The sequence below is a fragment of the Hemiscyllium ocellatum genome, chromosome 2, assembly GCF_020745735.1.
Source record: "Hemiscyllium ocellatum isolate sHemOce1 chromosome 2, sHemOce1.pat.X.cur, whole genome shotgun sequence".
NCBI lineage: Eukaryota > Metazoa > Chordata > Chondrichthyes > Orectolobiformes > Hemiscylliidae > Hemiscyllium > Hemiscyllium ocellatum.
This window is the reverse complement of record NC_083402.1, coordinates 60,348,507-60,364,888: the sequence shown is the minus strand read 5'-3', so window position 1 is coordinate 60,364,888 and position 16,382 is coordinate 60,348,507. Positions and strand designations below refer to the sequence as shown.

General features: G+C 39.1%; 1 protein-coding gene across 3 annotated transcripts in view; it reads left to right on the top strand.

Moving 5' to 3' along the window:
• The window catches only part of st8sia4 (ST8 alpha-N-acetyl-neuraminide alpha-2,8-sialyltransferase 4), a 71,255-nt gene that overhangs the window by 9,332 nt on the left and 45,541 nt on the right, over positions 1-16,382 (top strand). For all 3 annotated transcript variants that reach the window (XR_009645531.1, XR_009645530.1, XM_060836994.1), the window contains exon 3: positions 12,593-12,850. Coding sequence is in view for 1 of the 3 variants with exons in the window: in XM_060836994.1 (XP_060692977.1) it covers positions 12,593-12,850 (258 nt within the window). In the remaining 2 variants the exon portion in view is untranslated. The remainder of the gene's footprint in view (positions 1-12,592; positions 12,851-16,382) is intronic.

Below are 16,382 nucleotides of genomic sequence, written 5' to 3'. Positions count from 1 at the left end.
ATCGGGAGGTGAAGGTGAGGGCTATCCTTGCTTCTATCCTTGTTGTGGTTGGAAGGGTGGGATTTGAGGGCAGAGGTGCGGGGAGTGGAGCAAATGTGCTGGATGGCATTGTTGGATCATGTGGGAGGGGATGTTGCAGTCTTTGAAATAGGAAGACATCTGGAATGTCCTGAGGTGGGATTCCTCTTTCTGGGAGCAGATATGGCAGAAGCTGACGAATTGGGAGTAATGGATAGAGTTTTTAACAGAAGTGGAGGTAGGAGTTGGGGTTTGAAATAGATGTCCATGTTGAGTCGGTTCCCAGAGACTGAGATGGAGAGGTCCAGAAAGGAGGATATCCATGTGAGCTTACGGTCAGGGTGAAAGGTGTTGGTGAAGTTGATGAACTGTTCAACCTCCTCATGGGAGCACGAGGTGATGCCGATACAGTGTAGCTGAGGAAGAAGTGAGGGATGGTGCCGGTGTAACTGTGGAAGAGGGACTGTTCCACATATCCTACAAAGAGACAGAAATAGCTGGGGCCCATGCGGGTGCCCATGGCTACCTCTTTGATCTGAAGGGAGTGGGAGGATTCGAAGGAGTTGTTGTTGAGGATAAGGAACCATTCCATCAATCAAATGAGTGTGTAGGTGAAGGGGTACTGGTTGGGTCAGTGGGAGAGAAAGAAATGGAGGGCTTGGAGGCCTTTGTCAAAGCGGATGGATGTGTATAGGGACTGGATGTCCATGGTGAAGATGAGACATTGGAGGCCAGGGAAACAAAAGTCATGGAGGAGGTGGAGGGCATGGGTGGTGTCCCACACGTATGTAGGGAGTTCATATGTGGGGTCAGGACGGAGTTGAATATGAGGAGATGAGTTTGGTAAGGCAGGAGCAGGCGGAGATAACAAGTTAACCGGGGCAGTCAGGTTTGTGAATTTTGGGTGAGAGGTAGAACCATCAGGTGTGGGGTTGGGGAACTATGAGGTTGGAGGCTGTAGATGGGAGATCCCCTGAGGTGATGAGGTTGTGAAAGGTTTAAGAGATATTGGTTTGGTGACGAGAGGTGGGGTCGTGGTTGAGGGGGCAGTAGGAGGAGGTGTTAGTGAGTTGGCGTCTGGCTTCAGTGAGATAGAGGTCGGTGCACCATATTACCACCACACCCCCTTTGTCAACTGGTTTGATGGTGACATTGGGGTTGGAGTGAAAGGTGTGGAGGGATGAATGTTGTGAGGGTGAGGGCTTGGAGTGGTTGAAAGGGGTGGGCAGGTTGAAGCGGTCAGTATTGCGATGGCAGTTAGTTCTGTTCATCATACACATTTAAGACTTTGTATCCCCATTTAATGCTTACAGGACAGTGTAGCTGAAATGAAATTAATTAACATGCCTTTACTATGTGCAGCCTCATGAGCAGTTCTGCTGAAACTGAAGGTGACACTAAACTTTGAAACCCAAAAAGCTGAAGTTCTTCCATAAATGTCCTTTTTTGAAGAGACAATGGTGAGGAAGTTCCTGTTGAAGATACTTGCGGTTTTAATCATTGAAGGCTAGCTTTTAAAAATATTTCAACTGCAGTCATTTATTGATTTAGAATTAGAGGAAGTGTTTAGCAATAAGGCTATCCAAACAGGAAACCTTTACACTACTGTAGCATCCGCATTCTATCTGAATCTTTCGGTGTTTAGAAAGGTTTTATTTCCTTTTTAGATGTGAAACCTTCCATAACTGACCATCTCCAAGGTAAACAGGAATCAACTTTGCATTCAAAGGCTATGACAACAATGTAAAAGCTTTGTAGAATGGACTTACCCCTTCAATCTTGAAGGCACTGAATTGTTGTGGAAAATACAATCGGCATCTTGCATTATTCAGTTCCACTTATAAGTGTGAAATATAAGACTAGATAGTAGCACTTGATAGATATTTGATTTTGGGCAGCATTACAGTTAGCCCTGCTCCTCTACCTCTTTACTTTTCAGTAGGGGTCATAAGAACATACATAGTTCCTTAAAAGTGGAGTCACAGATAGACAGAGTGGAAGAAGGCATTTGGCATGCTTGCCTTCATTGGTCAGAACATTGAGTATAGGAATTGGGATGTCATAGTGCGGCTGTACAGGACATTGGTGGGACCACTTTTAGAATACTGCATTCAATTCTTGTCACCCTTCTATAGGAAGGGTGTTGTTAAACTTGAGAGGGTACAGAAAAGATTTACGAGGATGCTGCCGGGATGGGAAAGTTTGAGTTATAGGAAGAGGCTGCATGGGCTGGAGCTTTTCTTCCCCTGGAGTGTCAGGGGCTGAGAGGTAATGTCACAGAGGTTCATAAAATCATGAGGGGAATGAATACAGTGAATGGCCAAGATCTTTTCCTCGAATGGGGTTGTCCAAAACTAGAGGCCATAGATGAGAGGGAAAAGGACCCCAGGGATAACGTTTTCACACCGAGGTTGGTACTTGTATGGAATGAACTGCTAGAGAAAGTGGTGGAAGTGGATATAACAACAACACTTAAAAGGCATCTAGATGGGTACCTGAATAGAAAGGGTTTAGAGGGGTATAGGCCAAATGCAGGCAAATGGGACTAGGTCAAATTGGACTATCAGGTCGACATGCATCATGCTGTATGATTCTATAACTCTTAAGAACTAGAAACAGGAGAAGGCAAGTCAGCCTGTTGCACCATTTGGTAAGATCATGGCTGATCTTATCTCTGCCTCAGCTCCACTTTCCTGCTTGTTCACCTTTCAGCAAATTACTGATTAAAAATATTTCTATTTCTTCCTTAAATTTACTCAATGTCCAGGCATTCACCATAGTGTGGGGTGGTGAATTCCACAGATTCATGAATGGTTGAGAGAAGTAGTTTCTCCTCATCAGTTTTAAATCTGCTGCTCCCATCCAAAAACTTTAATACGGTACTGCAGAAAAGGTTAATAAGTAAGGTAAGATCATATGAATTGGGGTAATTTATTCATTTGGATAGAGAATTGACTAACCAACAGAAAGCAGAGAGTCGGTATAACATACATGCACACGCACATGCACAGCACACGCACACGCTTGCATTCTACATTACCCCACAACAGGAAACATCGTTTCTACAGCTACTTAGTCAATCCCCTTTAACACCTATATACCCCAATTAGATCTCTCTCATTCTTTTAAACTTTAGAGAGTATAGGCCTAACAGCTCATTTTCTCATCATAAGACAAACCCCTCATCTCTGGACCCAATTTAGTGAACCTCCTCTGAACTGCCTCTAGTGCAACTACATCTCTCCTTCACTAAGGGGATCAAAATTATCCATAATACTCTGGGGGTACTTTTGCTAATACTTTCCTATGTTTATTCTCTATTCCTTTAGCAATAAATACCAAAATTGCATTAGCTTATTACCTGCTGTACTGCGTACTAGTTATCTATGATTCATGTATGAGGACTTAAGAATGCATCAATGCATTTTAAATTTTCTCTCCATTTAGATAATAAGATGCCTTCCTATTCCTGCACCCAAAATGTTGAGGTGCCGGTGTTGAAATGTGGTGGACAAAATCAGAAGTCACATGACACCAGGCTGTAGTCCAACAGGTTTATTTGAAATCATAAGCTTTTGGAGCACTGTCTTCACCTGACAAAGAAGTACTTTGAAATAAACCTGTTAGATCATAATCTGGCATTGTGTGACTTCTGACTTTGTCCAAACAAGATGGATAAACTCACACTTATCCATGTTAAAATTCATCTTTGGCCCATTTACCCAGCTTATCCATATCCATTTGTAAATTTCAACTTTTGTCCCAAGGTATTTTCGTGTGATCTCCAAATTTGGCCTCGCACCTTCTATCCCTGGACTATAAATGTTTGTGTCCCCAGTGATTGAAACCCATGGCACCCCATAGTTACATCTGGCCAACCAGAAAAAAAAAGATATTAATCCTAACTCTCTGCTTTCTGTTGATTAGTCAATCTTCTATCCAAATGAATAAATTATACCAACCCAAATGATCTTACCTTGCTTATTAACCTTTAATGTAGTACCTTATTAAATGCCTTCTGGAAGTCCAGACATACTACACTTACAGGATCCCCAATGCTGCCTTGCTCATTCATTCTTCAAAAAATGCTATCAACTTAGTCAAACGTGATTTTCCCTTCATAAAGCCATGTTGAAATCTGTGGATTGTATTTTGACTTTCCAAATACCCTGTTATTCTTTCTTAACGGATGTCAACAATTTTGCAATGGCACATCCTGAATTAAAAAGTTATTAGTTTCCTACTTTCTGCCTCCTTTCCTTTTCAAATTTGCATTTTTCCAAACCACTGGAACCGTTCCTGCATCCTGACAGTTTTGGAATATTATAACCGATGGTCCACAATCTTTGCTGCCACTTCCTCGAAGATGATAGAATGTCAGCCATCAACTCATGGCTCTCATTTGCCTTCTATCACAATACTTTGCTTAATACTTTTTCATTGGTTATGATGATTGTTCAAGTTCCTTCCTTTCTATAACCTCACCATTACTTCATTACTTTTGGGATGGTACTATTGTTCTTCACCATGAAAACTGAAGCAAAATATTAATTTAGTGACTCTGCTATTTCTGCATTCCCTGTTATTAACTTCCCACTCTTGTCCTCCAAGGGACCAACATTCACTTTAGCTTCCTTCTTCCCTTTTATATACTTAGAAACTTTTGCTTAGAATTTGTTTTCTTTCACAACTTACCTTTGTTCTTTGTTGTAATGGTTTTAGTATCCTTTTGTTGATCTCTAACTCTTTCAGCTTACCACTGTGCAATATGGTATGCCCTGGTTTTGGTTTTAATTTTATCTTAAACGTCCTTGATGAGCCATGGTTGCTCCTACCTTAACCCCATGAGGCCAGATCTGTCCTCATGCCTGTGTAATTTTGTTTATCTCCAGAACGTTAGTGTGGGACTTGAGTTTCACATCCTCCAAAGGAATGTGAAATTCTAGCATGCTATGATCACTCTCCCCTGGAGAATCTTTAACTATGAAATCATTAATTAATCCCACCCCATTACACAACACCAAATCCGGAAGTAGCCTACTCCCTGGTTGGTTCTCTAACATATTGCTCCAAGAAACAAACAATCTCCACATTCAATGAGCTCTCCACTGAGACTGCCCTTGTCAATTTGATTAATTTAGTTGATATGCATGTTAAAAATCACCCATAATTATGGCTGTACCTTTCTTACAAGCCACTAATATTTCCTGGTTTATATTGTGCCCCTTTGCAGGACTACTCCTTGGGGACCTATAGATTACTCCCACCAGGAACTTTTTTCCCTCGCTATTTCTTACTTATACAGACTGCGCTGTGTATTGATCTCCAGTGCTGATAAATTTTTTCACTACAGAATTAATTTGCTCCTTCACTAACAAAGCTATACCACCTCTTTCTCCTTCCTCCATATTCTTCCGAAATATTGAGTAACCTTGGATATTCAGTTCCAAAACCTGGCCTCCCTGCAACCACATCTAAGTAATCTCTACCAAATCAAACACAGTTGTCTCTGATTGTGCTGCTAAGTCACAAATTTTATTTCCAATGCTTCATACATTCAGGTAGAAATCCTTTAACTTTGTTCTGTCATCAAATTTCCCTGCTCTAGTATGATTTGCTTGTGAAATGTGACATTTACACAATCTGAGTCTTCTTATCTTTTTCTGGTAACTATCAGACGCATCACTAATCTGTACTCTCATCTTCTCCTTTAACTTTGATCTTCAAATTTTCCACACAACTGGACACCCTTCCTCTCAACATTTTTTAGTTTAAAGTCCCATCCACAGCCCTATTTATATGATTGACAATGGACTCTGGTCCCAGCATAATTCATGTGGAGCCCATTCCATCTGAACAACTCCCTCCGTTCCCAGCAAAGGTGCCAGTGTCCCACGAATTTGAACCCACTTCTCACAGACCAATTTTTGAGCCACACTTCTACCTCTTTAATTTAGTGGCGCTATGTGAATTAGCTCATCACTCAGGTAGTAATCTGGAGATTATGACCTTTTTTGGTTCTGCTTTTTAATTTCACCCCTAGCTGCTCATATTTCCTTAGCAAAACCTCTTCCCTCTTTCCACCATATCATTGGTACCCATGTGGATCACCACTACTGCACCTTGCCCTCACATCCCTGCTTGTCCCATTCCAAGTTCCTCTGCAGCCCAGATGAGATATGCTGAACCCAGGTTCTGGCAGATAACACAGCCTTCCGTCCTGGCCCTGTGCTTATGGTCAGTTTGCTTCTTCTGCCTACAGCCCTTACCCTCGTCCACACAGGGAGCAAGAATCGCAATTCTCTTAGACAAGCTCAAGAGATGGGATTCCTGAAGCACCATCTCCTGGATTCCTCTGCCGACCTACCTCATAGCCACTTCCTCCTGTCCCTGATCACCTGAACTTGATGTAGTTAATCTAACTGAAACACATTGACCAGGTAACTTTACTGCTCGCTGATGTGTTCCAGCTCATCAACTCTGAGCCAGAGTTCCTTAAGCAACCAAGATTTGCTACAGATGAACCACAGTGAGGTCCACCAGCTCCCACATCATGTAGGTACAACACATTGCCTGTACTTGAATCTCTATTTACTTAGATTTTAATTTGTGTTTTTTTTAGTTTTTGACTAGAGTTTTTAGTTTTTAATCTGTAAAATATTTCTCCTTGCTACCTTTAATCTAAAAATTAATTATAACAAAAATGATATAGCTCCACAGAGACTGGTATCCTGCCAAATCACCTTTCCTTACACATGGAGAGATCCAGCTTCCTCAGAGCGAACAGACCCTATGGCACTCATGTTCTTATCTGTCAGCCAGGGCTCCCTGATTGGACCAGATTACAGAACTCATTTTCTATGAGTTCCACCTGGCTGGCTAGCAACTATTGCCAACCAATGAACTTACAGTTTTCTGTAATGTCCCTCTTTGTTGGGTGCTGGGCTCTAGATCCTGGGGTTCAATTTATCCCGTTAAAAAAACTTTTCAAACTACTATGATTGAAAATAAAATGCAGAAAACATCAATTCCCATGTATACTGGACTCCCATGGTGTGCAAAATTTTCTTTTTTTTGCTTGTTCGTGATATGCCTTCTACTGAACATGCACTTTTAACAATTTTTGTATAGAGCTGGGGTTGTCTGAAATGACTCACAGTTGTTAAACTACAATAGTAATCACCACCTATTGAGGCTCTATCCACGATACGGGTGATTGACTGTTAACTGTCCCTCAGTCTGTTGAGTCAGCTACCTTGTTAACCTTTTAACTAGACCACTGAACTTAAAAGAAAGAATAAAAATAAGACTTGACCAGTTCAACTCCCACAGTATACCAAATTTCCAGTCACGCACACTTGCTTGGGACAGTATCTCACTCCAGATGTAACTTCACATAACAGATTGGTGCAGAAATCCAAGTATCTTTCCTTCCCTGTAGAGATTAACCATACCCATCCCCACTAGTGGCCATGAATTTGCTCCGAGCACAGAACTATGATTGAAACTGGGATGGTACACTTAATTACCTAAGTCGATGTTGCATTAAACCCTTGGGAGAACTTTGAAGTTCCCAGTTAATTCACCTCCTGTGTCCAATCCCTTAAGAAAATCTTTCTCATATAGATATATAGGTCCTTCATTATTCTCTCATTGTGTATGCTGAAAATGTGTTGCTGGAAAAGCGCAGCAGGTCAGGCAGCATCCAAGGAGCAGGAGAGTCGACGTTTCGGGCATAAGCCCTTCTTCAGACTTTGCTCTGATCTCCAGCCTCTGCAGTCCTCACTTCCTCTCTCATTGTGTATTCAATTTAATGGTGTTAGTTTCTAGTGGAAATTGTGAAGGAATATAAATTTAAAAAATACATTAAGAACTATACAGGAGGTTAAAAATGGAGTTTATTGTAAACATTGTTCACAAGAGTCAATACTAGTTGGCAAGCAAATGGCTGACTCACTTTACAGCAGTTGTGACTACATTGGTAAGACACTACATGCATCAAAATAAGTGTATTGATGATTATTTCCCTTATACTTGTACATGAACAAACATTGCAAACTGACAATTAAACAATCCCCTACATACTCTTCATGTTCCATCTATTCCCTTACCCACTCCAATGTCTCTACACACCTTTCATACAAGCCCATGAATGACTGCCCATCTCCATGGCCTCTCATACCTTCTATGCCAACCAATGTCCCTCCATATCCCTACCACTCCCCCATGTTTTTTAGTAGTCTGTAACTTAGTGCCAGTTCAAACTAGTTAATGTCCCCTCCCCATCCCACCACCCTTCACTTTGCACCTACCATGCCAACTCAGTTTTACACACTAGGTAGACTTCAGGACCCATAATCAGGTTAAATAAAGTTCTTATTTATTTATTGATAAACTCACTGTTTAAAAAATACCACTCATTGATAAAAATAACTTCATTGTATTATATTTTCTTTAATTCCGTATTTAAAAAAAACATTTTAATTCATTGTCTAAATTTCAAAGTGTATAACCCCTTGGAAATGTGAACCAAACTGATTTTGTAATATCTATTGTAATAATAAAAGTTTGTAAAATTTCACACAATATTAATCCTATAATGATAGCCTGCAGGCTTATGTCAACAGACTGTAAAATAGTAAGTGTTGTTTTTTCTAAGGAATGTAGGCAGTTTTTCAAATATTTAAATAGCAGATTTAAATGCCTTAAGAGATTGATGTCTATAAGGACAGTTCCAATGAGTTTGACAGTCTGATGTATTTGTGCACTTATTATGCACATTCACATCTACTTTAACAATCCGAAAGGGCATATGACTTTTCCCAAAGTACAACGTACACTTTATCTTCACCAAAGAGCACCTGATCTCCTCCGAAGAGATTATGGGACCCTTTTCAAAATGGTTTCTACCTCATGAAAAGGTTTCTTAGCTTATCACAGAAGCGAGCAATTTTTGATCTTCTTAAAGATCAGGCTTAAAGTACATAAGTCATGTTTTGGAAATCTCATTAGCAACTTACTGAGTCAGCCCCTATGAAGCACAAGTGTGCAAATGACCCCCATTCACCAAAGATGAGCCAACACCTAACTCCTCACCTGCAGGACTTCGGATTTTGTCTCCATCACCATTTCTTTAAAAATGAAAAGCCTCTCCATCTGTGTGAAAGGTCAGCTCAATAAGTCTCACACACACACTTGGGAAATAAATGCCTTACTTAAACATTTATTGGCTATCCATTTCCTTGACAAATATTAGGTCTTTTACAGTTAAAGTTTCAATTTTGGATCTTATTTTTCTGGTCTTAATCTAGTTTTATGATTTATGCTGTTGATATCAACACTGAATTGCATGATTTATTTTAATATATATTTAGGTGTTTAAAAACTTAAGTTATCTCATTTAGTTCTGTATATCAAGGGAAAAAAAAAGCCCAAAACCTATTCCCTGTTTATGGGGGAATAATTAATGAAAAGTAAGACTTGGACCCTTAAAGTATTTGGTGATATTAAAGTTTAATTAAATACTATCAGGAAGGAAGTAATAATTTTGACTGACTCTTTTGCTTCAAGTAGAGTGTGATTGGATTCAATACACCCAGATACTTGTCCTTGAGTCCAGGCACTCTGCACCTGAAGTTGAAAGGACATGTACCCAATTCAGATAGTTCCAAATGAGGACTTGGATTGTCATCTACCACAGAGCATTGTTTAACTCGATGAACTTAAAATTCAGGAACCAAGTGTGTAAATTTGAAAATCGGCTCTTGGCTTTTTATTTCACAATTATCTTAACTCTCTTACATTCTGGACTCTAGCGAATGCAAGTCCAAACTAGCAGCAAAGAGAGGCAAATAGAACTGGATTCTAGTTGTGGCTGTGATCAACAACTTATACCTTGCTGTGTGGGTTGATAAAATATATTTTCTTGACCGAATCTGATTTTTAAAAATTCTCTTCATGTCGCAAAATATATAATTTTCTTTTAGAATTCTGTTTGTGTTGAAGGTTACTCCTTTCCAGTATTACAATTCTCATTTAAAATATCAAAAGGCAAGAGTATTGGAGAGCAGAAAATGTTGAAAGTGATAGTAAATATGGTTTCTAAGAGTCAAGGTTTTCACATTAATTGGGTAGCAGGATGACTTTAACGTCTACTAAGGCTACCATTTCTCTACACTAGCACTGTCACGTGACTGACATATTAATTTCTAAGTAAATATGATTAGAAAATATTTAAACTTGTGATATCCCAAAATTATATGCTGCTGTCGCAGATTTGTCACTTAAGGGTGATATCCACAATAATATGAGACACAAAGTTGAATTTAATGGAAATGGCATGCCACTCATATCTTACTAGAGTTTGACTTATATGAGCTGATAATGTGTTCAATTATTTCAAGGAAGAATGTTAGAGATAAATAAGAAATAAGCGGAGATGGTATAACTTGCACAACAAGATTGCAAGAAATTTTAAATTTAGGAGTCTTTTCCATTCATTTCCCTGAAATTTCTAAGCAATTTGAGATCCCAACGCATTCAAAAGCAATTCTGAGGGGTGCATTGTTTAATGTAGAGAATTTTGAGAAAATGCTACATTATCGATTAAAAAAGCCCATAACAGGAGCAGGGTGAAGTTTTTTGAGGATGAGCCTTTCTGACCACATCGAGTTTTTCATTGGGCCAGACTGATGACCTGTTCCCAGGAAGTATTGGAATAAGAGACAAGAACAACTCACCAATAACACTCTTCTTTGATTTTCACATATAATTTTCATTCTTGTTAGTCAGACATCTGAAATTGGATGCTATTATATATTATATTTAAAATAGTTTACAACTCAAGATGCTGACTTAGAGATTATTTTGGTGGATGCTGAATTTGCTCCACTTGCCCTTTTGGCATCAGTGAGGTGTGCAACCTAATTCATAGTGACAGTAGTTCATAGATCAGGGAAGGGTGGGGGCATGGCCAGGTGTGGGGAAACTGTATCCTCCCTCATGCAGCTGAACTGGATAGTCATTCTAGAAATGGGGAGAGGCAGTCTGGGAAGTGGGCCACAGAAGGATTGATAGAAAATTATCCAGTCATTGTGACTCCAAGAAAAGTATTTTGAACTCACTTAAAAAAAATTCAGAAAACCTCCTATGCTGTTTCAATTTAAGCCTCTGCCAATTCCTTTAATATTACGTGTTGCACCCACTGGAAACAGCAACAGGATCCTACAACTGAAGTAGGATGCTATTGAAATAAAACATTTGTCTGCTTGGACAGCAGTGCTAGTGAATTGTTTTGTGGCTCACTGTAACATTTCATTCTGAAAACTCTGTTTATACAGCTATATGTCATAAATTCAGAAATGCAGCAGATACAATATCCATTATATGAACATTTTGAACAGTTTTTCAGCTTTGATTGTAATTGTTATTCAAAGTATTATTCTTTTAAAAAAAAATGTATGGCAGATGAGACCAGTGATTTAATAGCACCACTTACCATGTCTTTACAATTCCTATTTATGTACAAAGCAAAGTGTTTTCCAAGGAATTTACTATGTTGACAGTGTTGTTTGAAAATAATACCTAAAATTCTGCAAGTGAAAATCTGTGTGACAAGAAAAAATCCTTCACGTCCGAGAAGATGGCATGTTAAGTGATATTGTGAATTCTTTATTTCAAAGACAAAACTGTAAACAATGAATGGTTTTTCAATGCATTGTAATAATGTACAGTGTACATTTGGATCTTACAGGATCAAAAAGAGCAGACCATCGTTTTTCACATGTTTGTGCTAGTTTACCTTTCCTGAGTCAGTTATACACGCACAGTTTTTGTTTAAACATTAAAACATAATGCTTGAAGAATGTTATTGAGCCTTAAGAGCAGAATACAAAATGTCCTTGTGTCTGCTTACTCCACATGCAGTCCCATTTGTTGAATTCTCAAAAGTAGTCAAATCGTATTATTTTATATTTTCTATTTCATAATTAGTCTGGTATCTTTTTAACTTTTGCATTCAATTTAGTTGTGACCATCACCACTACAATATGTATACTTCATAACACACTGCATGGACAGGTTTCTTCAAATTTTCTCCTTTGTCTCTCAGCATAAGATTGTGTCAACTTATTTTCACCGATGTACCAAGGAAAATAAGTTATGTTTATCTCGTCCATGCATTTTTGTCGTTTTTGAAAACCTCTAATCATATTCCACCCCCATGCCTTCAAAGTTTTAAAAAAAGAAGTTGCTGTATCTACTCCCTGTGACTCAGAATCCTCACTATTGATTACCAAATGGAGCTTCTCTAAGGCTTTAGTGAGGAGCCCAGTAATGCATACAGTGTTTCATGTTTGAATTGATCATTGTTTTGAAGTGCCCTTATGATCATTTTAGTCTATTTGAAAATTTATTATAATGGAGAGAGTGTTTCCAGCAGTCCTATTCCCTCATATTGTTAGAAAAATGCATTTTATTCTTTTTTTTTGTTATGTTGTCTTAGTCCACAAAATGTGTAAAGTACGGTTTCTGAGTAATTTATCATTTTGACTGAATGTCACTTCTTCCAATGCAGGAAGGATATCCTTCGCTTTTTAGATGCTGAGAGAGATATATCAGTGGTGAAAAGCAGTTTGAAACCAGGAGATATAATTCATTATGTGCTGGACAGGCGCCGAACCCTCAACATCTCTCACAATTTGCACAGGCTTCTCCCTGAAGTGTCCCCGATGAAGAACAAGCGATTCAGTACTTGTGCAGTTGTTGGAAATTCTGGGATTCTTCTGGGTAGTGGATGTGGGAAGGAGATTGACAGTCATGAATTTATAATAAGGTAGGACCCTCTCTATAATAGGATCTCATCATCTTTACAATTAACAGTGGTTTTCTAAAGCATGAGTCTACCTTTGGCTTGAACACTATTTTAATTCTTTGTACTTTTATCATATTTGAATGGCTTAAAATCAGGTCTAATGTGTAAGAGAGACAACCACTTTCTTTCAAAGAAGTCCTTTCTTCAAATTCAATTTTTCAAATTTCCCAATTGAACAAAATTTCAACAGAAGAGGAGCCTTATAAAGAAAGCAATGTATATTTGTGCTTTCTTTGTAGAGTAACATTTGGAATAGAGTAACGTTAAAGCATAATGCTTGAAGGACGTTATTGAGTCTTAAGAGCAGAATACATAAAGCCCTTGTGTCTGCTTACTCCAAGTACAGAGGGTGAAATAACTACATAGAGGTTGGTATCCCATTACCTAATTGCCCTTTAGTTACATATGTCTAGTACTTGACCCTAGTCTGGCTTCCTCAGAGCCAGCTGTCAGAGTGAACATAACCTCTGACACTCCTTATCTGTCAGCCAGGACTCCATGATTGAACCAGATTAACAACCCCAATCAGAAAACTCATACTCTCTGAGGCTCACCTGGTTGACCTCGTTACAAAATACTACACATTGTAGACTTTGTAGACCAAGCCACGTAGTGGTGTAAAGCCAGACTGTCACCTACATGTCGAGTTCCTGATTTTAACTGTACCATTATGGTAAGAGACCAAGCCTTCAATCCTGGCTGCAGCTTAGAAAACAATGCAAACAGATGTCTAAAAAAATGAGGTCAAGGGAAAGAAATTAGTGATGATTAAAATGTTTTTTGTAATGAAGGGCTCAGTAAACATTTCGGAGTATTGTGCCCAGATTGATTATCATTTTTACGAGGAAAGGTAAAAATGTTGGAAAGAGTTTAATGAGTATGATAAAGATGGTACCATTGCTTATGCCTTTGATATGTAAAAACTAACAAAAGTATGTAAATGTGCTCTTTTTGCAAAATATAGATTTGATGTTTTCTGAGAATTATGGACATCTGTAGATTTGATAAAGGAAAATGCTCTATCTAATACAGAGGATAAAAAACAGGCATGTTGCATGGAAATTTAAACATGAATGAACTTTAACTGAGAGCAATTATTCATCACTTGGTGGAAAAATTACAACAATTTGTTAATATCTATTTTTCATTATTATTAACAAAAAAGGAGTAACAAGTAAAAACTACTGGTGCAGTACTTAGCTATGCTCTGTTTTGTTCTATTTCCCCTTCATTAAGGCTAGATTAGCAAACGTTGCATTGGGTAAGCAAACAGTCTGTACTGTTGATAAGGTCTTTAACAATGAATTTGTGCAGCAACTAATTTACTGAAATTTATGGCACTAAATTGTGAAGTGATACATTTTGGTACAAAAATGGAATAAAGGCAAAACAAGCTAAAGGATATAATTCTGAGTTAGTAAAATGTGGAAGCGCAGCAGGTCATGCAGCATCAGAGGAGCAGGAGAGTGGACCATTTGGGCAGGACCCTTCATCAGGACTCAAGGGTCTCATTCTAAAATGGATGCTAGATTACAAGGAGTTATGTGTGTATAGACCAGTGAAGGCAGCAGGTCATCTCAGTTAATTAAGATCCTGGGCCTAATAAATAGGGAAATAGAGTATAAAAACAGAGAAGTTATGATAAACCTATCCAAAACACTATGTGACTCAACTGAAGTACATCTCCAGTTCTGGGTACTCATTTTAGGAAGGAGGTAAAAAGGGCATGGAGAAGCTTGAAAGAATATTTCCAGCAGTGAGGTGAATAGACTGGAGAATTTACAGCTATACTCCTTGGCGAAGAAAAGATTCAGAGAAGATTTAATCAAAGTGTTCAATAACATGAGTTGTCTGGACAGAGCAAATAGGAAACAAATTGTTCCCATTGATGGGAGAATTGTGGATGAGAGGTTGTCAATTTAAGGTGATTGGTGAAAGGAGGCACAGTGATGTGAAGAAAAATGTTTTGAAGCAACGGGTGGTGAGGATCTGGAATGCAGTTCCTATAGATATGGTGAAGGCAGCTTCAGTTATGGTCTACTAGAGAGAATTGGACAATTACCTGAAGAAAAAATATTTGTTATAATGAGAAAAATTACCACCAAGTGGAAAGAGGTGAGCTCCTCTTACAGGGAGCCAGCGCTATTATCAATGACTGAATAACTTTCTTACCTGTTGGAGTGATTTATGATGTGGAGTGGGGGCTGAATGATGGGATAGGGGAGCTGACAGGACCAAAGAGGGTAACTCAACTAAATGTGGGAGATAACAGAACACGGGAGGGAGAGGGGCCATGTGGGAGTGAGGTTATTCAACAGTGAGCTGCACTCGTTGGCTTCCATGAGCGGATCAGTGCACTACCAGACATGACATGTTCATCTCATATGCTTGGGTCAAAGGGTAAAGTGAGCAGATGCAGACTTTGAGAGATAGGTTGAGTGTGGTGTTAGGGAAGTGTAACATCATTGGGATTGATGGAGAGGGCTACCAGGAAGGGAAGGTGGATGTTTGGGATTTCACTTACTCAGCTAGAGGCTGAAACTCACTATCCAAGGAACAACCACTGTGCTCCCTCCTTGGCTTGAACTCCCAGTGGAATGTCTGGTCATCTCTGGAGTATGCTGGGAGGAGACTTCTTCAGGTTGTGGTACGGGGGGAGGTGTGGAATCTCTGTGTGTTGGCTGCCTGATGGGACTGCCCTGTCTCTGAGTGAGGTAGGAGTAACAGGAGTGTGTTCAGGATCCCCTATTATGCTGAGGAACCAAGCGCAGGGTGGATCAATTTGCATATTCAGTAAACTCTAAAAGTGCTGGACTTAGCTCCCCCTGCTAACTGCCAGCTTATCCATGAAGACAGCCAGATGATTGCTTGCCTGAGACTGCAGGGCCTTGGCAGTGTTGCTGCAGTGCTACAGCCTTTGTGAAGGACCCAGTGGGCAGCATTAAGTAACAGAGTCAATGTTTTTCACAGTCCGAGTCCAAAATAGAATGGTTTATTCACATGTGCATGCAGAGAGGAGCTTAAGAACCCTTCACCAATTTAGAAATGATGTGAAGTTTACACACACAATACATTTTGCATGGTCCATTTTGGGGCAGTCAACGTACCTGTCACTTACCTTGGTATGTGTAAGATATTCTAATTGCTAACTTTATGTTTAAACTTGGCTCTTAGGAATCTGAACAGCTTTTAAAAAAAAAACAGCTTTTCTGTAGTTAAGTGGAATAAACTAATTCAAAGCTAAATATATACACATTGTTGGCAATAAAATGTAAGAGTAGACATAAACCATTCAATACATTATGTCTATTCCACCATTCGATACAGCCATGTTTGATCTGATAATCCTCAACTCCACTTTCTTGTCCCATCTCCATAGCCCTTACTGATTAGGAATCTGTCTATCTCAGTCTTGTATAGAGTTAACAACCCACCCTCAACAGCCTCTTGTGATAAAGAATTCCACAGATTCACTACCCACAGAAAACAAATT